Raw genomic sequence first — 25,612 nt, 5'->3', positions numbered from 1 at the left:
AGTAGGGTGGGGAAGAGGGAGAGGGAGAGAGATAATCTCAAGCAGGCTCCACACCCAGCACGCAGCCTGACTCCGGGCTTGACGTCATGACCTTCAGATCATGACCTGAGCAGAAATTGAGAGTCAGATGCTTAGCCAGCTGAGCCACCCAGGCACCCCCTGCTTAAATATTTTTGTGGAAGTTTTCACTCAGCCCAGAAGAGATAGTGCCAGTTTGCTATAATGATGTCATTTTTACATTAGAGGGAGACCTAACGATTAGACCTTCTTTTTGTGAGGCAGTAGAATTGCATAAGGCTGATAATGTTTATATTTTCTGCCAACATTATGTATAATGTTATATATAACATTATATATGTTATAGATAAACATATATAATGTTTATATTTTCTGGCACTTTTTAAGGAATTGATCCTCTAATAGGCAAAACCCTCTAGGTTCATCAGTTCCCAGCATGTCTCAGTCACACCACTATACACATTTGGGGCCAGATAACTCTTTGTTGTGGGGGACTGTGTAGTGGCATCCTACACCTCTACCCACTAGATCCCAGTAGCACCCCCACACTGAGTTGTGACAACCAAAACCAGAAACTGCCAGGTTTGCTCTGGGGGACAGAATCACCCCAGATTGAAACCACAGAGCATTTTGTTTGAGACACACTTGGACTGTGGGTGGGAGGGCAAAGAAGTCTCACAAATGGAGGGCTTACGTCATGGGGGGCGAAATCTGAATACTGCTTAATATTGCTTGGGGAAGAGACTAAAGAGGTGGTAGGAATATGCCAAGTCAATGCTGTGATCTTCATTACTTCTATGTGAGATGAGCCAGGATGGAACAGGATGCCATCTTTTCTTAAGTACTAGAAGGCATCTGATTCTGTTTCTTGCATCAGCTTGCCCAGGGAAATAAATAAGTTTGAGCCTAAGGGCTGCTCATTACATTCACTGACTACATGATAGGTGTTACAATAGAAAAGTAACTAGTTACAAAGTAATTATGTAAAAAATATTGCCTTTGGACTTCAGTTTCCAGTAATAGCACAGGTCAAGTTTCCAGATTGACCCTCCTGCTGAAAACAGTTTCAAATACTAGGTTTAAAAAGTTATTAGAAGAGCTGATCGTTAGGAAGAAAAGAACATGTAATAAATTGTATGAAGGTAATAAATTGTATGAAGATGGAAACCAAAAGAGGTAAATAGTGTCCTGAAGCAGTCTTTGATACTGAAAGTACTGGTAAAACCGATGTGAACTTGAACTTCAGTGTCACGTTGTTGTGTGGTATGGATTCAGAAAAAAAGCAAGGGCCTGCCTAAGAGGAAGAGTCTAACAAAAGGTCTTAGCCAAAACACTGGGAGCCTGAAGGGCTGTAGGGTCAGGGACTGCCCTGAAAATTGCTCTCTGAACCTTTGTACCGAGAAGAGAGGGAAGAGATGTCCTCAGGAAGATATAATCATAAACTGCTTCTTTAGAGCCCAGGCATCCCAAATTCACATTTCTCGAGTGTTCAACAAAACCTGAAACCAATAATGTAGTGGTTTTAGACAGGTTTGCTTAGTGCCCACAGCTGGTAGGCAAAAGCCAAAGCCAGTTCTCTCCATACTAGGAACCTCATTTCAAATCTCCAAGGATTCCAGCAAATGAATTTTTTAAAAGAAATACAAGCAAGAGGGGCACCAAGGTGGCAGTTGGTTAAGCATCTGACTCTGTTTAGGCCCAGGTTGTGATCTCAGGGTCATGGGTCATGTGTTCAGGGCAGAGTCTGCTTGAGATTCCCTCTCCCTCCCCCTCTGCCCATCCTGCTCATGCACACACGTGTGCGCGCGCTCTCTCTCTCTCTCAAATAATAAATAAATCTTTAATTTAAAAAAAATACAAGCAAGAAGAAAAGAAACTTTAAAAAATGGAAGAAAATGTGGCACCATGGGTGAGAGCAGAAAAAATAAGAGCAAGGAGAAACAGACTTCCAAAGATTTCACATATTAGTCACAGAATATAAAATAGCTAATAATTACTTAAAGAAAAAATAGGTAATTTTTAAAATACATGCAGGGGACAAGAAGTTGTGAAAAATGGCCACGTAGATTTGAAATAGAACCTTTAGAACTTGAAAATAGATAACAAACTCAAAAAGAACAGTTTAACAAAATTAGATCCAGTTGTAGAAAAAAACTAATAAAGTGGAAGATATAGCTGAAGAGATTAACCAGAATGCATCAAAGAAAGACAAACACAAAAAAAACTCAGAAACAGGTTAAAAGAATTGCATGGGAAGACTAATATACATCTAATCAGAATTATAGATGCCAAAGATAGAACAAATGGGCACAGGTAGTACTTGTACACACAGTATAATAAAATAAAATCACAGGACACAATTTATAATTCATGTTCATTCTAGAACATAACTACCAAATATTAAAAAAGGAACGTTGAGTTTAATCCAGAAACACAAGATTTAGTATTTAGAAGTCAAGCGTTAATAAGTAGACATTAGACTATCATATTAACTCAGCAGATGTAGAAAAAAGCATTAAAAAAAAACCCAGTGTCATTCATAATATAAAAAATTACCTCAAACCTTAAAAAAAAAATCAGAAAAGGAGGGACCTACCTTAACCTGCTAAGAGCACCTGTTAAGTTAAAACATATGTATTTTTATAAGTCAAAAATGGTCAAATGTCACCAATTTTTTATATCTTTCAACCTAATAAAAAAAGAGCAAACATCATAGTCAATAGGGCATCCCGAGTGCCATCTGTCTGAGGTTGGATACAGCACAAAGGACTCAAGTAGGGCAAGAAAAAGAAATATAAGGAAGAACTGTAAAGGAAGAAACAAACCATCATTATTCATAGCAATGTGATTATGTTTATAGAAAAACCATGTACCTAGAAAGAACATCAGTAAGAAATTTAATAAGATTACTTGGTCATGTATATATAACATTTATTATGGTACATGTATACATTATGTTTCTTTTTGTCAGTTAAAATTTGAAAGGGAACAGGATTTCCATATAGTAACATCAAAAATATATGTACCTTAAATTAAATTAACAAACAATGTGGAGTAAATTATAAAACTTTAGTGAAAATTATTAAAAAGACTTAATTCATTAGAGAGGTACACCACATTCATAGATTGGAATACTCAGTATTGTCAAGGTATAAAGTCTTCTTAAACTGATTTGTAGTTTAATTCATAGCAATCAAACTCCAATAATTATGGAAATTGACAAGCTGATTCTAAAATTTATGTCAAAGATTATAAAGGACCAAGAAGAAAAAAGAAAGAAGAGTAAGATGCAGGAATTTATCCTCCTATATAGCAGGGCTTACTATTAAAGCTATAGTGACTAAGATAATGTAGTGTCATCTCAGGGATAGAGTAATAAGCCTGTGGAACAACATAGAACTTGGAAGTATGCTCCTCTGTGGACTTTTAGTACAAGACTGGAGGCATGGAACATCGACTGGGGCAAGGAAGCATTTTTCAGTAATTGGCACTGAATATGGATAAAGAAGAAATGTCACACATTTCTCACAACTTACCCCAAGCTTCATGCCAGTTGAATTAAAGAAATAATAGGAAAGGCAAAATAACAAAAGTTCTGGGAGACAATGTGAGAGAATATTTTTATCATCTTTTTTTTTTTTTGAGGGGGACAGGGGAGAGGGAGAGTCAAAACTTCAAGCAGGCTCCACACCCAGTGCGGAGCCGAGTGCAGGGCTCCAGCTCCCAACACTAAGGTCAAGACCTGAGCCAAAATCAAGAGTTGGATGCTTAACCAACTGAGCCACCCAGGCGCCCTGAATATTTTATCCTCTTCAAGTAGGGCAGGATTTCTTAAGCAAGAAATGAAAACTATGAAATTTTAAGGGAGAATAAATTGGAAAGAAATCCTTGAAATTAAAGATGTCTTTAAGATTTGGCATAAAAATTATGAAAAAACAGGTAGTGTAAGATACGTAAAAAACATGTTAGCTATGTGAGGATTATATAAAGAACTCCTATAAGAATCAATAAGGAAACAACCTAACAGAAAAATAAGTACAGAATTTAAATAGATGTCTCAGAAGACGATATCCAAATGAGCAGTAAATACATGGAGAGGCCATCAACCTCAATAGTGAACAGGCAAATGCAAACTAAAACCCCAGGAGATACCACTACACATCACATGGACAGAAATTTAAAAGTGGAAAAGTACCAAATGTTGGTGAAAGGTACAGATCAACATTGTTTCCTCCTTTATGGTGAAAATTAGAATCCCCACTTTGGAAAGAGTTGGGCATCACTTTTCCTAGTAAACTTGAACATGTGCACGTCCTATGACCCAGTAATTCCAGTACTAGATGTGAAACTTAGAAAACCTTCTGTATAAGTGAACCGGGAAATAACTACAAAAGTTTTCATAGTAGCATTAAACAATTCAAATATTAGCCAAAGTAAACTAGATAAATACATTGAGGCATTGGAATGAGTATTGTAAGCCCTGACAGCTGGCTTTTCCTTTTGTAATGCAAATGCATGATTTACGTTCTGATTGCTTAGGATCTACTGCAAAGAAGACTATTTCAAATAAATAGGTTGCCAGTCACAGTAGACTAGATAAAGAGCCATGCCACTGCCTATACCCCAGACTTCTTTGTTTTAGAGATCTCGGTTGATTTCCATAATTGAACATTTGGGCCACTATTTTTCCCTCTCTTCCTATGCTTTGAATTCCTGCTTTTATGTTTTAAACGTACCAATAAAAAGTGAACTTGCAGAAACCCTAGGCCCCCATCCTTGACCCTAATAAAAGCAGAATCCCAAGTCAGCTGGTTCTCCGTTTTACCTGCAACCTCATTGTGTAGCCCCAGGTGTGCTGTGTCATTTTCAGGTCCTGTAAACAATAAACCTTTATTTTTCAAAGTTTTGAAAAATAATGACGATTATTGGTCATTGGAGCATCTTATGATCATGGTAAGAACCACAAGGGCCAGTCCAGCCATAACAATGCTTACCGATAGGCGGAGACCGGCACAAAACAAATTTACACAGCAGTGAGAATGAGCAGACTAGAACCACATGCTTCAACATGGGTGAATATCACAGATATAATGGAAAACAAAAAAAGCAAGTCACAGATGATTACCTGCAGTGTCGTTCCATTTTTTTCCTTCCTTCCTTTCTTCCTTCCTTCCGTCCTTCCTTTCAAGATTTTATTTATTTATTTGACAGAGAGCGCACAAGCCGACAGAGTGGCAGGCAGAGGGAGAGACAGGCTCCCCGCTGAGCAATGAGCCCAGTGCGGGATTGGAGGCCAGGATCCTGGGATCATGACCTGAGCCGAAGGCAGACACTTAACCAACTGAGCCACCCAGGCGCCCCAGTTCCATTTATATAAAGTTCAAAAGCAGGTAAAATTGGACAAAGGATTAGATTGTTTAAAGATATATTCAAAGTGGGGGGAAAAGTAAAGAAAACAGCACAAAATTCAGAATAGTGCTTCCCTCTGGGATAGTGTTTTAGCTCGGGCTGCTAAAACAAATTACCATAGACTGGGTTACTGCATGGGTGGTTCAGTGGTAGAATTCTCGCCTGCCATAGACTGGGTTACTTTAACAGCAAGCATTTATTTCTCATAGTTCTGGAGGCGGAGAGATCTGAGATCAAGGCGCTAGCAGATTCTGGTCTTGGTGAAGGCCCTCTTCCTGGTTTGTTGAAGGCTGTCCTCTTAGGGGTAGGTGGAGGGCTAGCTCTCCTCTTTAAGGACACGAATCCCATCATGGGGCTTCCACCCTCATGATCTATTACCCCCCCAAAGGCCCCACTTCCAAATACCACACCCCTGGGGCTTCAACATACTGGGGTGAGGGGCACAATCATTCAGTCCATAGCAGGTAGGAAGGGGTAGTTCACTAGGGAAGGACCACTGGGGGGTCACTGAAGTGCTGACAGTGTTGTTTCTTAATCTACATGTGGGCATATAGTGTTCATGGAATTATTCTATAGACTCTGCATGCATATTTTATAGGATTTTTTGTATGCAATATAGATTTCAGAGTTAAAGGGGGGGGAAAGGAAGAGTGATATCAGAAGTTCTCTGGATAATCTCAATGCGTTGTTGTCCTGAAATTTCTGACTCATGGTAAAAGAAGCAAAATTAACTTGAACCCAGAAAAGACAGACGTTCCTGATTTTTATCAAGCTCTTGTTTTTTTTTCCCTGCTCGTGTTGTGCTTGAGGGTTCTAATTCCTTAGAGAATCTAGATGTCAAAGGATGCTAAGATCTTTTATCCCCAGCCTGTTGGTCCACAAAAGAGGGGGAACTATCTTGTTCACCTACCCGCTGTCTGTGCAGGGAGCTACCCTGTTGGAGCCCACTGGCTCCCCAGTAATTCAGTGTAGAGAATTGAATGGCAGTGTTCAATGGGGAGGTGTGGAGAGAGACCCCTTCTGCCCTCGAGGTCCTGCTTACTCCTCTCCAGCTCCTCACACATCTGCCACCCTTCAAAGCGTTTGCTCATAGCTTTGCCCTTGTATGAGTTCTTCTCCGAGCTTACGGTGAGGCCACCTCTGCCTCTCCTGTTCTCTTCCCGCTCTTGTTTCTCGGTTTTTCATTTTGCCTGTTCTTGAGTATTTGTGGGTATGTCGACCAAACCCACTTAGCTTTGCCACTTTTGGGGGTGCATATTGGATTGATTTGGAATAGAAAATCCATTTCATAGTGTGTCTGCTTTCCTTGGCTCCATATCACTGACTTAAGGGGACCCCACTTTAGTGAACAATGATATAAAAAATATTCACATCATTTTTAATAATGGGACTTGTGCCTGGCAGGAACCTGTGCTTTCCCCAGCATTATTTTTAGCACCTTCTTAAGATTCTGTGCATAAAACACCGACAGCAAGCAATGGTGGGGTTTGGAACGGAGTCTCCTGGAGAAGGCTCTGTGACCTGACATCACCCTCGCTCTGGGGAATATGTCCTAAAGAAGAAAAGGAGGACAGAGACTCTTCTTCCGCTGCGGCAGTGGCCTGTACACCCCCAGACTCTGGCACTCATCTCAGGCCTGGCGGGACTCTTCTGACCTGGAGATCTGATGACTGTGGCTGAGGACAGCAGAAGGGAATGTGTGGCTCCTGGAAGAGAAGGATGAGAGGCTGTGAGCCCCTCTGCCAGGGCCCTGCTTTTAGACCCCACAGGGCTCTCCTTCTCTTGGTCAGCCTGTCCCCTGAGGAGCCCCGAGGAAGTTAGAATGTGTCTTGGGCTGCAGCCTGCCAGCCTTGCCTGGGGCTGTCTGGGGTGACAGGAGGGCCTGGTACTGGTACTGGGGATCCTCTCTGCCGTGGTGGAGGCCTTTCAGTTTATAGTCAACACCATCCTAAGCAACTGTTGGTGGGGGGGGGGGGCGGTGGTGCTGGGCCCCTCCCCTCTGCTCTTCTAAAGTTGACACCTAAAACCTGGCCCTCTCCTTCCTGGAATCCCTAAGAGCAGGAGAAGGGACCTGGGGCTGACAGCTCAGTGATGGCCTTCTCTGGCCTGGGCTCTACTGATGTGAGCCCACCAGCCTCTAAATAAAGCCCTTACCTCCCTGCCTCCCTAGAGGAGGAACTTGAGGTACACCACATGTGCCTACCCCTGCCTGGGGCTTCCAGTACTGCCAACAGGGGTGGGGCTCTGGATGGCCTCCCCTTTTGGAGAGAGGTCCCCTGGTTAGCATGTGGGTTCCTCACTTGGATTCCAGTTAGGGCCCAGTCTCCTCTCTTGGTTTGGGAGGAAGCTATGGGAAGAAGTCAGCCCAAAGCTCTCTCCACTCTCCTAGTGCTGGGAGAGGGCACAGGGGTGGGGGGCGGGGGGCACTGGGCAGCTCCCTTTGTTATAGGCAGAGTGAGGTCTTCAGTCCACATTCAGGGTCCCCAACCTAGAACGTCATCTTTTTTGAGTCTGTGCCCCTCAGACCAATGCCCTCACTTTCTGGATTCCCCGAGGAGAAAGTCAGGGTGAGCTGCATCCAACCGAGGCTGTATGGCATCTCTAAGGGGACCCCACTGATATGCATCCTAGCCTGGGACTTCTCCAGCTACTGATCTGTGTCTGTCAGCCTCACACTCGAGTCCTCACCTCCTTGAATGCCTAGAACATGGGGTGTAACCTGTCTACTTGTCCCTGCTTCAGGCCTCCCAAGGCCAAGAGCAGGCTTGGGATTCGGAGAAGTCCCTTAGTTTGAGGAGAGTTTCATTAGTACTCAGGGTCCTCATCTGGACACCAGTTAGGGCCCCAAATCCTCCCTCTGTGACACTAGAACCACTTATCTCTGTGACTCTCCAGGCACAAATGAAGGGCTCCTGGGCTAAGTGCTCTACCCTTTGTAATCCAAGGGTAAGAACTTGCAGGGTCCTGTGGGAACCTCTCTGCCAGTGGGAGTGCCCTCGTATCACTGAGTTCCTCGTATCACTAAGTTCCTGTTAGTTCTGGGGTCCCCGTCTCTGCAGAACTGGGGCCACCGCCACTAGACCAAAGCCCTTCTCTTCCTGCTCCCATGCAGGAAGAAATGAGGGGGCACCCCAATGGAACAACTCCTCTCTAGGCTTCCCAGGGTTGCCAGCTGGGGCAGGAGCAGGGGAGATTTGTGGGGCCTCCTGGGTTCTCAGGTGGGTGTCTGTCTCCCTCACCCCTTCAGTGTCCTCACCTTGACACCGAGCACAGTGGCGTCCGGCCCATTTTTGGGATGCCACCCTCAGCTGACCTGGCCCCCTCCCTCAGATCAAGATTCTCACCTTCCTGGAACTACTGAATTGGAAGACAGGGTGAGCCAAATCCAGCCACAACTGTTCCAGAACCTCAAGAGCGGACAGCTGGGGCAGGACTCCATGGGATCCCATTGTTCTGGTTGAGTCCTTCCCTCATTCCTCATGCGAGGTCCTCCCCTTGGTGAGTGTCAGTGGCTCGCAGTTCTCCCTCTGCTGAGCTGAGGTCACCCTCCTTAGACCAAGGCTCTCGTGTTGCAGATAATTCTGAAGGATGAGTGGATGGTCAGCCCTGCCTGGGGCACTATAGGTCTGAGGGCAGATGCAGGTTAGTCTCTGTGAGCCCATCTGTATTCTGGGTGTTGAGCTCCCTGTCCTCCAGCACAGGGTTCTGCATCTTGGCTCCTGTTCCTCGATTACAGGCTTCCTAGGAAATGCTACATCCCTGCAAACACTTGAGCCCCTTTCCTGCTGCAAACCCTGCAGCTAGAATCGGTGTGGCAGGGGCGATGGGAGACGGGGAGACTATAGCTCAAGGCAGCGTGCCTGGGACAGAGGTTGGGCTGTCAGAGAAAAAGCCAGCCGATTTCTTCCTTCTCTTCACCACCTGGACTTAGCCTCATATGTAGCTTCGGTTCTAACACATTGACTTTATCTCAGGCAGGGATGGAGCTGCGTGGTTTGGTGAGCTCCTGTCTTTAGAGGGGATCTGACACTGCATATGTGGATGGTCATGTGGTTCCCAACTATTTTCATTTTCTTTTATCTTGGTATTTTACTGTGCTAGCTATGTATTCCAAACCAGTGGTTTGTCCACAGAGCCCTCTTTTTATCAATCTTAGAGTCGTGAAGGGAAATGGGAATTAGGACACAGTATCTGCCTCTGGCTGAGAGGTAGCGTGGCCTCTAGATGCATCCACACCATGGGTCCAGCACCAGCGGTGCAACTTGCCAGCAGTGTGAGCTCATTCACGTTCGCAAACGCTCTGAACCTCAGGTTCTTTATCTGTGGGCCACGTTTGATAAGCCCTGTTGTCCAGGACTGATGGATATATGGAGTATATGTTGCAAATCCAACACACAGCCTGACAACTGTTGAGATATTTTCGAATAGCAATTAATACCATGATTATTTTGACCCAGACGGTACTACATACCACACTGGGATTTTTTTTTTTTTTTTTTTTTTTTTTTAATTGAGGAGGAGGTCAGAGAAAATGCAATGCTCTAGGGAGAAAAGAAAAAACCCAAATCAGCCAAAATGCTGCTTACTGAATAAAACGAAGTAATATTTCCCCATAAGATGATGTCATTTGATGTGGGTGTGGGGTAGGCTTCCTAGTTGAGTACGCCGTGAAGCTGGCACAGGTGTGCAAAGGGCAGTGACTTGCTTCCCTCTCGGCTGCCTTTGCACGGAGCCCATCTCTGTTTTTACTCATTTCACCACCGCCAAAAATCTGGACATCAGTTAGAGTTTGCCATATGACAGAAGAATGCCCAGTTTAGGTTTCCTTTTAATGGCGTGGCCAATCCCCCGCCCCGCCCCAGGCCAGGACAAAATGGTTGCAGACTCTCACCCTGTTCTCGGAAACTCTCTGGACTCTGAGTGCGCAAAACCCCTAGTGAGAGATTGTGTTCACCTTCCCCGGGGAACAGAGCCCAGGAGTCCTTCTAGCCCTGCCCCAGGTGTCTGGGGACTTCTCTCTGGTTTACTGCATCCCTAAGGAACTGTTAAGAGCAGTTTTCCATTGCAGACATAGTCTTTCCATCGTGAAACCCACCATCTGGGGCCCTGGTCCCTGCTCAGCATTTCAACAGCTTCAGCTAACTCTTGGTGCAGACACACTTCAAACTCCCTCCCAGAGAGGGACTGGCAGCTTCCTGGGCTCCCAGATTGCCGTGTTTCGGGAGATTGACCCTGGACTGCTTTTATGTAGAATGACCGCCCTCCTTCTGCCTTCTGTTTACTGTCCTTCAGGATTCGGAGTGTTCTCACCCTGTTCCTCATCTGATAGCTTCTCTTGGACTCTAAAATGTTACGGGCAGGGGCTGGGTCTTTGTGTACACGTCCTAGAACTAGTGAGAAGCGTTCCAAAGAGCAGATGCTCCATTCGTGTCTGGTGAACGAAAGAGATGGGGAACAAGAGTTCTAATTCATGACAATTTATTTTCTCCCACATTCTTGAAAAGTAGATTTCTTTTAATTCAACCAAAAGAAAGAGCAGAAGAAATAAGAAAAACCAAGAATTAACCACTTTGTACTTTTTTTTTTTTTTTTTTTAACGATCTTGTTATCCCAACATTCTCTCTGTGTGGTTCTCTTACATTTTAATGAAAATCCCTTTTCTGGTGCTATGTTTTTCTTGTACTGGATCACAGTAGGAGATGCAAGGATTTTCAATTTGTTTTACAAAATACAGAAGCATTACTCTCAAATTTGATAACCAGCAATAAACATGTGAGCCACGTTATTCATAAACTTAGATTCTGAATTTAAATAAACCTTTTTAAAAAGAACACATTGGAAAGATAAGAAAAAAAAAAAGAGGTAAACCTCTACGTTATTTATGAATAACAAGAACACGAAGAAAAGATATATTCTGCTCTGGCTCCACCTGACTCCCTGCTACATTAGGAGGTTGGCAGCCCTTTCCAAGGGCAAGGTGAAGGCTTTGGCTTTGACTTCACTGAGGCTGAAGGGGGCTGCTGGATGTGGCCTTGGAGCAGGCACTGGCTGGGGCATCTGGGGTAGCCTTGGCCGCCAGGCTGGCCTGGGCTCGTTCTTCCTCATCTCTCAACGCTTCTTCATACCGGCTGTGGAAGGCACTGGGGATAGTATCACTGACTTTGGCCAAAAACTCCAGAACTTTCATCTTGCTGGTTTCCGCGTGGGCTCTTGAACCCCACAGGAACTGATAGCGAGGAGGGTCGCTGTCGGGCACCTGGCGGTACTCCAGGTACTTTTCCTGCACCAGATCTTCGGTGATGAGCTTCCTGGGCTCCCCAAAGAGGAGGTGTCTCCTCCCAGCGTAGACCCCCAACACATTCAGGAATTCCCACATCTCCTCCTCCGAGGCGTGGTTGCCATTCATGAAGATCACACCCAAGAGAGGCATCAGGAGCCCATTCTTGGGAAAGCCCACGCCATCACTCAGACGCCCTTCCGTGGGAAGGCCCACTTTGCTAACAAAGGCGTAAGTGTGACTGCTGGGGTCAACCTCCTTCAGCTCAAGGCCAAAGACCAGCTGAAGGCGCTCAGTGGTTTTCCTGAGGATCTCAGGGAATTGCTCCTTGTACTGTTTGTTGATAACCTTCAGCATTTCTGCCTCTGTGATGGGCTCCTTCACTTTATACTTGTACAGGAGAAAATGGACCAGCATGCCTGCCTTCTCGGTCAGAGGATCTCTGTGAGAGCTCCCAGGGGAAGGCACGAACTGGGGGAAGCTTGGACCTTCCTCCCCTTGGCTCTTGGCACCTTCGTCAGAACTTGAGCCTGAAATGTTTGCGACAGGACTGCCGGTGGATCGGGCCCTCTGAGACTTTCGGGGAGGGCCCGTTGCAGGGGGTTTGGGGGCGCACCCTCGCGAACAGGCATGGGGGACGAGGGAGAGTCTTCTTCCACTGCTGCAGTAGCCTGAGCTCCCCCGAGACTCTGGCTCTCACCTCGGGCCTGCCGGCGTTTCTCACGGGCACGGAGCCTGCTCTTCTGACCTCGAGGCATGACTGTGGTTAGGAACAGCAGGCAGGACTGTGACGGGAAGGCGCCTGGTGTGGGCACCTGGAGGAGGAGGATAAAAGGGTGTGAGTCGCTTCAGCAAGGAGATGTCTTTGTGGCTTTAAATTTGCTCCACTGGAGGTGTCCTTGAGGGTGCTGCGGTAGGACCCCACAGGGCTTCTGTCCTGTCAGTCAGTCTGTCTCCTGAGGACCCGGTGGAGGAAGTCAGCTTGTCTTGGGCTGCAGTCTGCCAGCCCCAGCTGGGAGCAAGACCGTCTCTGATCCAGCGCCACTGCCCCCTAAGTCTCATCTCGCCCTAACAGCTCTGCGCATGGCTTTCCCGGTTGACACCACAGGAAGACTTTCTGCAGCCTCTCTGTTCTGGAGTGGTTTCTCCCACTGGATTTTTACCTTCATTCCCAACAGGGCCTGGGACTCCTCTCTCTGCTAAACTGGGGCAACCAGTCCTTAAACCAAGGCTCTCATTTATTGAAACGCTGCAAACTGAACTCAGGGAGCACCTGAATCTGTCAGCTCTGCCCTGGGCCTCCCAGGGGTGAGGCTTGGTGCATCCCTCGAGGGGGCTTGACTGGTCCCCACTGCCTCCCTCGATATCCTCACCTTGACACCTGACCCGTCCTGGGGCTCCCCCTTCAGTGGACCTGAGCCCATGCCGTTCACCCAAGGTCTTTGCTTAAATGGGACCTCAGAGTTGGAAGTCCAGGGTGAATTACATCCCACCAATGCTGCTTGGGTCCTACAAAGGGTGAGAAGAGGATGGGGACTCTGTGGGATCCCATAGCTCTCCACTGTGTCACTGTGTCACTAGCTCAGTCCTCACCCAGAATTCTGACCTTGGCTCAGGGTTGGACTTCTGAATCCCCATTCTACTGAGCCGAGTCACCCAGACTCAGATCAAGGTCTTCTCTGAGTCACTGGAGAGGAAGCTGGGCCACACCACATCTGGATATAACTGCCTTGAGCCTCCTGGAGCTGAAAGCGCGAGTTGCTTTCTGGTCTGCTCCCTCTTTTGGGGGGAGGTCCTCTCATTAGCACTCAGGGTCCTCAATCTGGAATCGTACTAGGGTGTTGGTGTCCTCCTGCTGAACTGGGGCCACGTAGACGAGGCCTTCCTCTCCCTGGGACATTTCAAGCAGGTCAGCCCCCACTCCCGGCTCTGCTGGGACCTCTCAGAGCTGGGGGGCAAGGGCACTGGGTGGTTGTGTCAGTACATATTCAGGATCTCCACCTTCATACCTGACTAGTCCTGGAACTCTGCACTCCACTTATTAGAGTTCCTGCCCTTCAGAACAAGGTCCTCCCCTCCCGAGTTCCCAAACGTAGAAGTCAGGGCGAGCCTCGGTATAGCCAAGGCTGTATGGGGCCTCCGAGGGCTGACAGCAGGGGCAGGACTGTTTGGGACCCCACTGATGTATCAAAACCTGGGCCTCCTCCTACGTCTGGGTCTCTCGGCCTCACACTCAAGTCCTCACCTCCCTCCGTCGCTAGACAAGGGAGCACGGATACACTGCATTTATCCCTGCCTGTTGCTCTAGTGGCGGATGGCCCCTCCCCCCTTATGAGGGAAAGGTCCCCTCATTAGCACTCAAGGTCCTACCAGGACTCCAGTTAGGGCCCATGAGTCTCCCTGTAGCAGAACTGTTGCCATCCCCACTTCGGCCTAGGCCCTCTCCTCCGTGGTGCGCCCAACAGAAAAGCCAAATAATTTTGCCGAGGATCCCCGTGCTGAGGCTAGCGCGGGACTTCGTGGGGCTTCCTTGGTGCTAGGCAGAGTGGTTCCTTAAGTCCACATCCAATGCCCTTACCCTGATACCTGAGCAGTCCTGAAATTTCCCTCTCCACTAACTCGAGCTCGTGTCTGTCAGGCTAAGTTCCTCACCTTCCAGAACTTTCAAAGCGGAAGTCAGAGTAAGCCACATCTGGCCAAGTGCCCTAGGGGTCCCTGAGGGCTGTCAGCAGGGGCGGTACCACGGCAACCCAGTGATATCAACCCGAGCCGGGGACTCCTTCCTGTACCCACTTGAGTCCACTAATCTCTTGAGTCCCTAGAAGAGCAAGTCGGAGTGCACCACATGTGACTACCATTGCTACGGACTCCCAGACCTGGCAGCAGGCGTGGGACTCTGGGCACCCCCCACCTCTTTTGGGTAGAGGTCCTCTCTGTAGTATTTAGGGTCCTCACCTGAATTCCAGTTAGGGCTAGAACTCTCCCTCGTCATGACTGTCACTGAACGAGGAGCTCCTGGGCTGAGCGCTCAGCTTCCTGCTACAAAGAACAGGGCGCTGGGAATGTGTGACCCTCTCCCCTGGCGGGAATTAGCTCCTATCACTAGGTCCTCGCATTGGCTCTTGTTAGTTCTCGGGTTTCCTCCCTCTGTAGGATTGGGGCCCAGTCCCCCTAGATTAAGGGCTTCCTCTTTCTGAGGCCCTGCAGGCAGAAATGAGGGGCTTCTTCGGCCTGACAACTCTGCCTCAACCTGGGCCTCTCAGGTTGCGAGGTGGGGGTGGGGGTAGGCTCTGTGGTGTCTCCTCCATTAGCGTGGGGGTAATTCCCTCATTGCTCCTTAAATTCCATCACCTTGACACCTGGCTAATCCTGGGACTTCACTCTCAGGAAGGGCTCTCCCTCTCAGGTCAAGACCTTTATCTCCTGGGACTACAGAATTAGAAGTTGGGGTTAGCCAGATTGAGACTTCCCATGACGGACAGCCAGGGCAGAACTCCACGGGACCCCACTCTTCTGGCCAGATCCTCCCCTTGAAGACTGTTAGAGGCTCACACTCCCCCCTCTGCTGACCCCCTCTGCTGCCCTCCTTAGACCAAGGGTTTCGTGTTCCTGACAGTGCTGTAGGGTATCAGGATACGTAGCTGCACACGCCTGCCTGGGACCCTGTAGGTCTTCATGCAGCCGCATGCCAGTCTCTGTGCGTTGTCTATATTCTGGAATGTTCGTCTCCCCAAGTCCTCCTACATCGGGATCCTCATTTCAGCTCCTGTCTCCTTGATTAAAGGCTTTCTGGGAAATGCCACATCCGTTCAAAGTCCTGAGCAGTTTCCCAGCTGTAAATTTTTTTTTTTTTAAGATTTTATTTATTTATTTGACAGAGAGAGATCACAGTAGGAGAGAGGAAGGGAAGAGATCACAGAGAGAGGAAGGGAAGCAGGCCCCCTGCTGAGCAGAGAGCCCGATGCGGGGCTCGATCCCAGGACCCTGAGATCATGACCTGAGCCGAAGGCAGCGGCTTAACCCACTGAGCCACCCAGGCGCCCCGTCCCAGCTGTAAATTTTGCAGAAAATAGTTCCTTGCCCCAGAGTTATGAGACCTGAAGAAGCTATAGCTTAAGATAAGAGTCCTAGGGCAGGTGATGTGCTCTCACCAGCCAGAGAACTTTGGCTGTGACGTTGAGTCTCTTAACTTTCTACAGGGAAGGGTCAGAGCCTCAGGATTTTGGAGCCGCTGTTCTTTAGACGTGCTGTGACACTGCGTATGGAGATGATCACCTGATTGCCAGATATTATCTCTTTTTTCTTTATTCACAGTCTTCATTTATTTTAGAATTCTTATTGCTCTGGTAGTGTGCGCCAATGCAGCAGTTTGTACACAGCCTTTTCTTCTCATTGCCTGAGATACATTTAATATTTATTTATTTATTTACTGTAAAGATTTTATTTATTTATTTGAGAGAGAGAGAGAGAGCGCGCGCACAAGCAGGGGGAGCAGCAGAGGGAGAGGCAGAAGCAGGCTTCCCGCCGAGCAGGGAGCCCGATCCGGGGCCCGATCCCAGGACCCTGGGGTCATACCTGAGCCAACCGCAGACGCTTTAACTGACTGAGCCCCACAGGCGCCCCACAGATACACTTTAGAGCAGGGAGAAGAAACGTGAATTAGGAGATACAAGGCATATTTCCTTATTAAAATGAACCCCTAAGCCGTGGACTGAGTGTGTCTCTCCCAAATTCATGTGCTCTAGTTTTAGCCCCCACGGTGATGGTATTAGGAGTTGGGGCCTTTGGGCGGGGTTTGGGCCGTGAGGGTGGAGCCCTCAGGAATGCGAGCAACGCTGTCCTTCAAGCGCCCTGCGGAAGATCCTCGGACCCCTTCCGCTGTGTGCGACCAGCAAGAAGGAGCCATCTCTGAACCAGGAAGTGAGCTCTCACCAAACCCCAGATCTGCGGGCCCCTTGATCCTGGACTTCCCACCCTTCAGAACTGGGGGAAATACATCACTGTTGTTCATAAGCTACTAGTCAATGGTATATTTGTTATAGTAGCCCAAACGGCCTGAGACATCTTAAAACAAGTGTGAGCACTTACAGGGATGTACCTTCAGGAGCTCTCAAAGGCTCACCTGTCTGTGGTTGCGGGCCAGGGAGCTCTGGTTGCTGTCACTAGTGGCCAGACCAGGCGCGGTTGTTCAATACTGATGAGTTCTGTCAACATTACTTGGTGCTGCTGATCAGGGCGCTTTCTTACAGTCTGGGCTTGCAGACTGGACAGCTGCCTCTTACAAACACTGACCTGTGTTCAGATGCTCGCACCTCATGAATCTTCTCAAAGGTGCTGACCAGCCTAGAGCATGGTAGGAGGGATGCCGTGTGCAGCTGGAAAGGTAGTCCTGGCCCAGGAATGCATTTTCACTGTTTTTTGTTTTGTTTTGTTTTAAAGATTTTATTTATTTATTTGACAGAGAGAGATCACAAGCAGGCAGAGGCAAGCAGAGAGAGAGGAGGAAGCAGGCTTCCCACTGAGCAGGAAGCCCGATTCGGGGCTCGATCCCAGGACCCTGGGATCATCACCTGAGCGGAAGGCAGAGGCTTTAACCCACTGAGCCACCCAGGCACTCCCACACTTTCCCTGTTGATGAGCGCCTCTGTGCACTGCAGATGGAGACTATTGGACAGTTCCGCTGGGAATGATAATAAGTAAGGTAAATGTTAACATTTGCCTAAAAGGCAGAATCGACAACTTTGACTCCTCCTGCCTCGTTTTGCCTTATGCAGGCTTGGGCTTGGTTGTGAGAGACTGACCACATAGACCCGGACAAACGGAATTTTGTGGGTGTCTATCACTGATTCAGGCACTGTGATAGACACTAGGGCTAGAGAGGCAGGGAGGGAGAGCAGGAGAGAGTGAGAGAGACTGAACGATTCTAGCCCCTAAAGCGCTATTTCACTCTTGTGCTGGGAAGTCTGCAGCTGTAGCTTTCAAGCCAAATCGAGCCCACCGTCGGGTTTTGCAAATACAGATTTGTTAGAACACAGCCACGTTCATTCATTTACATGTTATCTATGGCTGATTTGATGCTACAAAGAGAGGGTTGAGCAGTCTTGACAGAGACTGTAGATCTCACAAGGCCTAAAACATTTGCTACCTGGCCCTTTTCAGAAAATGTTTGTCAGTCCCTGATCTAGGGGGAGAGACCAGCATTCACACAAGTAAATATGATTCAAGGCAGCTTAGGATTAAAGCTAGGACCCCCGCAGAAAGTGCCGATTGAGCACAGGTGAGCAGGAAGGCTTCACAGACTGAGCTGAGCTTTGAGGAATGGGTTGGATTCAGGCCAGCCGAGATGTAAGAGGACATCTCAGTTGACGTGGTCTTTAACGTTGTCTGCTCACTGCAATCCCTTGGGGAGCTTTGACTAGGACTGCCTGGTTCTCCCCTCCTGGAGATTCTGATGCAGTTGTTCAGGCAGGATGCTGGGCATCAGGATCTATCTTTCTTTCTTTCTTTCTTTCTTTCTTTCTTTCTTTCTTTCTTCTTAAAGAGCAGGAGAGCTAGAGGAGGGGAGGGGCAAAGGGAGATGGAGAGAGAATCTTAAGCGTGTTTTGAGTTTAGATGAACGGGAGAATTTTGACAGCCATTACAAGGCAAAGGGAACACAAAAAAAGGGGAAGGGTATTGCGAGAGAGCGATTTTAGTTTTGAATATAAATGACCAGTTAGCATGTAAGTGGGACTGGCTTTATTAGGCACCTGCACAATTTGGAGTGACCCGTTTTCTGTATTCTCTTAAACTGTGCAACAAGGCAGAAACTTTAAGACACCATGAGAGCTAGAGACCACTAGGGGGTTGATGCCCCTTTGTTCCCTTCACAACATTCAGGTAGGACCTAACTGGTTTTCACCCTCCACTTGTAAGAGATTTTCCTTTTTCATCTGTCCAGAGAGAACCACACCCTTCTGCTATAAAGGGACAGCAAGCAAGATTTTGCCTGCAGTCTCCATTCTGCTTCTGAGAGGGCAGGTCCAGTGGAGCTTTTAACAACCTCTTCTTGATACTTTTGTTATGCCATCTGGTGGTGTCCACACATTTCCTCCAACCTTCTGGAATCTCTTTCCTCATGTGGCCTGTTTACCACTTTAGTCATCGGGGCCAAACTCCGTCCATACAGAGTGGCCAAATCCCCCAGTGTCCCCTCCTTGCTCTCCAGGGCAAGGAGGTTATCTAGGTCTTACAGGCCTGGAGTCATCGCAGAACTCATCACACAGGTGCCTGGGGGCTCAGTCATTAAGCATCTGCCTTCGGCCCAGTCGTGGGATCGAGCCCTGCGTCGGGCTCCCTGCTCAGCCTGCTTCTCCCTCTCCCACTTCTCCTGCTCGTGTTCCCTCTCTCCCTCTCTTCTCTCTCTGTCAAATAAATAAATAAATAAATAATTTTTTTTTAAAAAGTTTAAGGACTCATCACACAACTGATTATTTTTCCTTTCTTGTGGTCTACCAATGAGGTCAACTAACAGTGGCACTTGTCTGAATATGCATAGGATTCACTTGGGGAATCTGTCAAAATTAAAATGCAGAAGGCTGAGGCAGGATCCAAGAGCCTGCATTTGTTTAAAAGATTTTATTTATTTATTTGAGAAACGGAGAGAGAGTGAGCCAACACTTGTGGGGGGAGGGGCAGATGGAGAGAGAGAGAGAGAATTTCAAGCAGAATGTACTGAGCATGGAGCCTGATGCAGGGCTTGATCCTACACGTCTGATTTCACGAGCTGAGCCAAAATCAAGAGTCTGACACTTACCGCACTGAGCCACCCAGGTGTCCCAAGAGCCTGCATTTTTTAAAAAAGATTATTTATTTATTTATTTGACAGAGATCACAAGTAGGCAGAAAGGCAGGCAGAGAGAGAGAGGGAAGCAGGCTCCCTGCTGAGCAGAGAGCCCGATGGGGGCCTCGATCCCAGGACCCTGAGATCATGACCTGAGCCGAAGGCAGAGGCTTTAACCCACTGAGCCACCCAGGCGCCCCGAGCCTGCATTTTTTAACAGGTGATGTCAACACTGCCTGTCCACAGACAATACTTTAAGCAGCAATATCCTGGAAAACTCCTCAGGAGTGGACCCGTGAACACAGACTGTTCTAGCAAGCAGCACACTGGGGAGTCAGAGCTAGTCCAGTCCCTCTGAGCGACATGGAGGGGCACTGGGCTGTCACAGAAGGTGCGAAGGGACCCCCGGAAACATAAATGTCATAAATATCAAGTGACCTAGATAAAATGCTTGACTTCTCTGATTTTTATAATATTGAACATAGTTCAGTCCATATTCAGGGGACAAGATGCCTACTTTTGTGTCATTTTCTTAATAAGATGTTATCTGATATCTCTTATATTAGAAGCCAAAGGTTTTCAATATTGAGCCCAGTGAACAGGAAGGAAGGTTCTCTGCCTGATGTGTTCCCAGATAGCCGTGCATAGATTTCCCTTCCCTCTAGCAGAAGGGCGTGATGAACCTCTCCTCATCCATGCCAGCTCCAAGCCTGTTGTTTTCATTTCTCTGAAGTCTGATGACCATGTGGAAACCCAAATCATGATGCTCTCTTTAACTTCCTCGTTGGTGAGATGTGAAGTTATGTCTGGGCATTCTCTGGGGTATCTTCCACCTTCAATAATCCAAAACTCTAAGGAGAACGTTAAATTCTCAGTATTACAATCTATGCATCAATGAAGCCACTTTTCTGACATGGCAGGCAGGGTGCTCACAAAGAAGTCAGAGTTTCTGATAAGAAAATTCACCTGGGCTTTGGATAGAGCTCTCAGCTATTAACATGGACCAACCTTAAATGCCAACTGGATTTTTATACCCCGGTGTCTCAGAGATACTCGTCTGCTCATCTTCCCATGTAACGCAGGAAATCGAGAGATGCAGGGTCTCCTTTAGGCACAATCACGAGTCACCTCTTTAGCTATTTAAAACATTGACACGTTCAGACAGCACTTACAATTTAACGGTGGGGGATCCATCCGGAGAGCCTTCTCCCAAGACGACCCTGTGGTCGTGATCATAGGCACCCCTGCACTCTGGGGCCTCCTTGGCATGACTGTCAGTGTGCCCCTCGAGGAACTTGTTCACTGTATCTGATAGGCGTGCTTTCCTCACCTGGAATGCAGGGCGCTTCAGCAGCCCCCATTTGCAATCAACTGTGTTCTCTCTTTCGTGCTTTCCTGCCCTCTGACGGCTAGGGTTATCCCAGAAAGCAGAGGTTCTCAAACTTTGGTATTTAAGGCCTAAAAAGAGCGATTTGGAGTATCCGTCAAATAATACAAGTGTATGGTCTTTATTTCTGCAATTCCACATTTAAGATGTTTTCCTACATGTGTATGATTACGTGGTATTCTTTGCAGCCCGGTTCATCATAGCTAAATACTGGAAACAACCTAAGTGTTCGTCAAAGGGGGACTGAATAAAAAAGTAGGAGATGCTATGCAGATAGAAGAAAGAATGGGGAAGAACGTTGTATAATGATGTGGATAGCTCTCCAAGATAGATAGAGTGTGTAGTTAAGCAAACAAGGGGCAAAACAATGCATATAATGTGCTACTGTGTCTGTAAAATGGTGCTGGGCTACAGGAAAACACGTATTGTATTTACTGGCAGGTGCATAAGAAGTGGCCAGTAGCATACACATCTCACAGCATAGCCACAGTGGTCACCCATGGAGGGGGAGTGCTGATGGCGGCTGGGAACGGTGAGTAGCCTTAGGACTTTTCCCTGAATTTGCTTTCTTATGCTTTTGATTTTGAATCATGAGAAAAGCTTACTTATTCAAAAGTTAAATATATATCTTAAAAGTTTAATGAAACAAAACACTTGCGTTTTGAGGAATCACCTGGGGAACTTGTTTTAAAATGCAGATTTTTAGGCCAAACCCCCAGATGTTCCATCAATTGGGAATTGGAGAATCTGCATTTTGCAACAAGCAGCCTGGATGATTCTAATGTAGACGGTTCTGGAACAGAAGAGCCCGGGAGCAGATGGCCACTGACTATATCCATGCAAGAGCTTTATTTTTATTGAACACTGAATACATGCATCTGTCCATTTAATAAATTATGCTTTATTATATTAAGAAATAAAACACATTTCTTATCTTTTATGACTTAAATATTCAGCTACACTGATTTGACTTAATGTCACACAGATCACATACAATGTAATAGAAGCACTGGAAACATGTCTCAGAAAAACTAGAGTACAGTCATTGAGCACACTTCAGAGAATTTCACATGGTCACACAGTTAAGTTTGCACATTTAAAAGAACCTGAATCATTCATATTAATATTGTGAATTTCTTATAAATAATTCATTAGTCTAAGGAGTCTAGGCAAAGCCAAGCCATGACATTATTTATACAAAGTACCACACCTGGAACTTGTTCTGACTTATTTAACACAGAGCACATTTTTGATGCAATAAATATTTACAGTTAATAGTAACAAGTACAATTATAATTTACAAAATATGAGCCTAATATTTAAAACAAAACAGAAAATGACATAAAGAAGTTTGTGCCATATATTTTTACAACTCAGGCCTTTTCAACAAATTTTATTACCCAAAATTCTGCTGACTCGGATGCAAGAAAGGTTGTGTTTGAATCTGTTAACCCCAGGTTATGGGCGTGAGGGGGGATTTTTTTTTTTATCACTTTTACTTTCATAATGTTATACATTATCAGTATCGATATATCAATAGCACTGGCTAAAACTTTAGCAAAGTGATGAAAAAATACGGATTCACAACAGTCCTAAATTATATAATGTACCTTGAACACTGAAATCCCGAAGTATACCAAAATTTCAAGCTCATCTGGGAATTAATGAGGTGTTGAATGTGTGAAGTTTTACTGTCCATTAAAATGATCCTTTTAAAAGACCATAAAATTATGCGAGTCCTGCCATGTCATTATATGGCTCTGGGAATGAATTTTAAATTTGGAGGAAAAAAGGAAATAATCTTATCTTCTAGAACGTGAGCTCAGAACGGGCAGAGAGACGATGGTATCTATGTTTTTAACAGGGCACCTAGGGCTAGGCACTCAGATGCCTAAGTGCATACCTGAGCTCCTAACTTAGTGCAGGAGCTATCTTTCTGTTAAAGGCTATTCTTATAGCCTGGGTCTCCAGGCTTCCAGAAGACCATCTGCTGTCATATCTTACTGTTTGGGAGGGGACGGTGGGAATGGGGAAGGGGTTCTACCCCTCCTGATACCTGTTCTCCAAAGAATCCGAATGCAAAGAAGGATGTCTGGATTGACTGTTCTCCCTTGGGTCTCTGTATACGGCTGTTTGCCAAGGTTTTTTTTCTCCTTGGTTAGTCACCAAACCAAGTGGGAAATTCTTCCCAGGGCTTCCAGTTGCAACTGCATTGTGTCTTGGGGGCAAACCGAACGAACGGACAGACTTCTCGCCCACCTGCTCTGGGCTACGTTTCAGCCTCTGCCTGCAGCGAATCCTTCACTTCCATGCTCAGAAGCACCTTCCATGCCTTTGTGTGTATCCCTGAATCAGCCTCCTGGGTAGCTCGTGCCTCTGGACAAAGCTAGAGTAGGGAATGGGGCTGTGAGTTACTGTGAGCTTAATTTCTCGCATGGGCTGGATTTGGGAAGCGGTGCTGAGCAGTGGAACGGACAGGGTCTTAAGAGAGATCCAGGGCCCCGTTAATACTCTGCCATTCCGCTGTGCCCTGTGACCTCGGGAGGGTGACGGGATCTCCCTGAGCCTCAGCTTTGTCATCTGAACCCTCTCCAGGGTACTCGGGAGCGAGAATGGGAATGGGCTCAGCACCGCATTCGGCACATCACTGGGGCCTGGTGAAGTCGAGCCCCCTCCTTTCCAGCACTTCTCGAGCCACAGAGCTCCACTGAGGTGCCACACAGATCCGATGTGTGCTGTGGCTTGTGTTTTTACTCCCCAGGCTCCCGCCCTTGGTCTCTTAGACTTCCGTTTCAGTGTCATCGGCGCTGGTCTTCGGTATCACAGAATGGCCGTGAACACAGATGCAATCACATGACGGCGGACCATGTGAAATCACCCTTTTGTAGGTGGAATATGCTTCAACATCTGTAGCCTCATCGTCCCTGGGTCTTTCATCTAATCTAGATGGTCACCAGTAAAGGCCATTTACAGATTTCCATAGTGAAGGATGTTAAGCAACTCTTTGGTGAGCAGGGAAGGCTTGGATTAACAATCGTGGACTTGCAATATTTCAACCAGGGGCTCTTAAACTTCTAAAAAACCAGATAAATTCCACTGAGTACACTTCTAATGTGGTTTCAGAAAGGTCTGTTCCTGTGCGCAGTTTGTTGACTGTGCTGGGTCTATTCCGCTGGCATTCACGCTCGGCCCCTACCCAACAAAAGGGTGTCTTTGAAGAACAAAGTTATGGTGAGAGGTGGTTTGATATTAAAAGTTACTGTGTTTGTGTTGGGGGTTGGGGGCTGGGGGCTCTGTCAGGGTGGGAGCCAAGAGGAATGACCGTCACAGGCAGAGTAAACTTGAGCTTGTTAGGGCTTGGTTTCTTTGAACAGCGGACACAAAACCTGGCCCCAGGAGAGTGACTGATTTCTTTGTTTTCAGCTGTTAATCCATTTTATGAAGATTCAGCTGAACTTGAGACAACGTGCAAAATGTGCTCCAGTCCTCCCAGCAACTCAGGGTTACTTCAGAGCCGCTGTCTAACAACAGCTCCTCTGGGTCCTGGATGTGAAGGGCAGAAATGGCAAGAAAGTCTGCCACCGCCAATCCCCTTCCCCCCCCCACCAGACTCACCACCACAGAAGTGAGTACCGCTCAGCTCATTCAGCTCTCATACGGTCCCGGTCCTGGGGTGATCCTTTCTATCTGGCTTTTAGGAAAGTGACTTAGCCACCTTTTAGTCCACAGATTGAAGATGTCATTCAACGTGTAGTCCCCAAACAAAGCTACACTCTATTTCTAGAAGACATCGGGTACAGGATAGACTCTGAAACCACTCACCACCTCTACTTTGCGTGTAAATGAAAAGTAGAACTTCAGTGTGCCCGTGTCCCATGGCCAAGTTCATTTATTTCTGTTCAGCGTGCGTTTTCGTAACAAGCTGAGTTTGGGTCATCCGAAGCAGCCTCTAAACTGATTCTTCCTTCAGGATGAAACCAAATTGTTTGTGTGGCCAAGAGGGAAACCCAGGGCTCGTAAATGAGGCAGAAAGCCAGGTGCAGTGCGGGGAGCTGAGGGCAGCCAGAGGAAGAGGGGTTAGCGGTCCACCTTTACGGGGACTCATCAGATCGCCAGCGGGGAGGGGCCTCATGTGCAGCAAGCGGGACGCACCATCTCGCTGTGGGATATCGCTCCTAACAGCCGCCGCGCGCTCCCTGCGGGCAGCGGCCGTTGGTGGGGAGGCTGCCTTGTTTATTGCTTAATCTATCACTGTTGAGCTGCCTGCCTCAGGGAGGCTCAATTTAAGATAGATTGAAAGGTAGTGTCTGTCAATTGAATAAACACAGATGGTTTTCCACAGCAAAAATTGATTTTTTTTTTTTCCTCGCCAAAGACATAAGCGCTAAACCTGATTATCTTTGGAAGCCAGGCGTGAAATGTCTTAGCTCCAGCCCCGGCCCGTGCTCTGCCCTAACAGGGAGGTGATATCACTTGGGGGCCGGGGTGTCTCTCACCATAATTTCAGGTTCTTGAGGTGGAATAAGAAGTTGCTGTCCCCAGAGAAGGGCCCGGCTCAGTCCCTCGCAATAAAAAGGTTTGGGTCTATCCATCAGTGGATTCACAGACGTTTTAGCAGTCCTGGCTCACCGGCGGGCAGAGGCCTTCTCCGACCCTTTCATTTCAGGTCCCAGAGAGGTGGTGAGATTAGCCCCGGGAC

The 25,612-nt window shown here is 47.1% G+C and overlaps 1 protein-coding gene across 1 annotated transcript; it reads right to left on the bottom strand.

Annotated features, from left to right (window-relative positions):
• Positions 1-11,425: 11,425 nt before the first annotated feature.
• MAGEB17 (MAGE family member B17) lies at positions 11,426-12,462 on the bottom strand. The gene is given in 2 exon segments (XM_013059579.1): positions 11,426-12,267; positions 12,270-12,462. Coding segments are annotated over 2 exon segments (1,035 nt in total).
• Between the last annotated feature and the right edge of the window lie 13,150 nt (positions 12,463-25,612).

This window comes from Mustela putorius, unplaced genomic scaffold, assembly GCF_011764305.1.
Source record: "Mustela putorius furo isolate JIRA1106 unplaced genomic scaffold, ASM1176430v1.1 tig00003836_pilon_pilon_pilon, whole genome shotgun sequence".
Classification (NCBI taxonomy): domain Eukaryota; kingdom Metazoa; phylum Chordata; class Mammalia; order Carnivora; family Mustelidae; genus Mustela; species Mustela putorius.
Note: the sequence above shows the minus strand (reverse complement) of the source record. Positions and strands in the feature narration are given on the sequence as shown.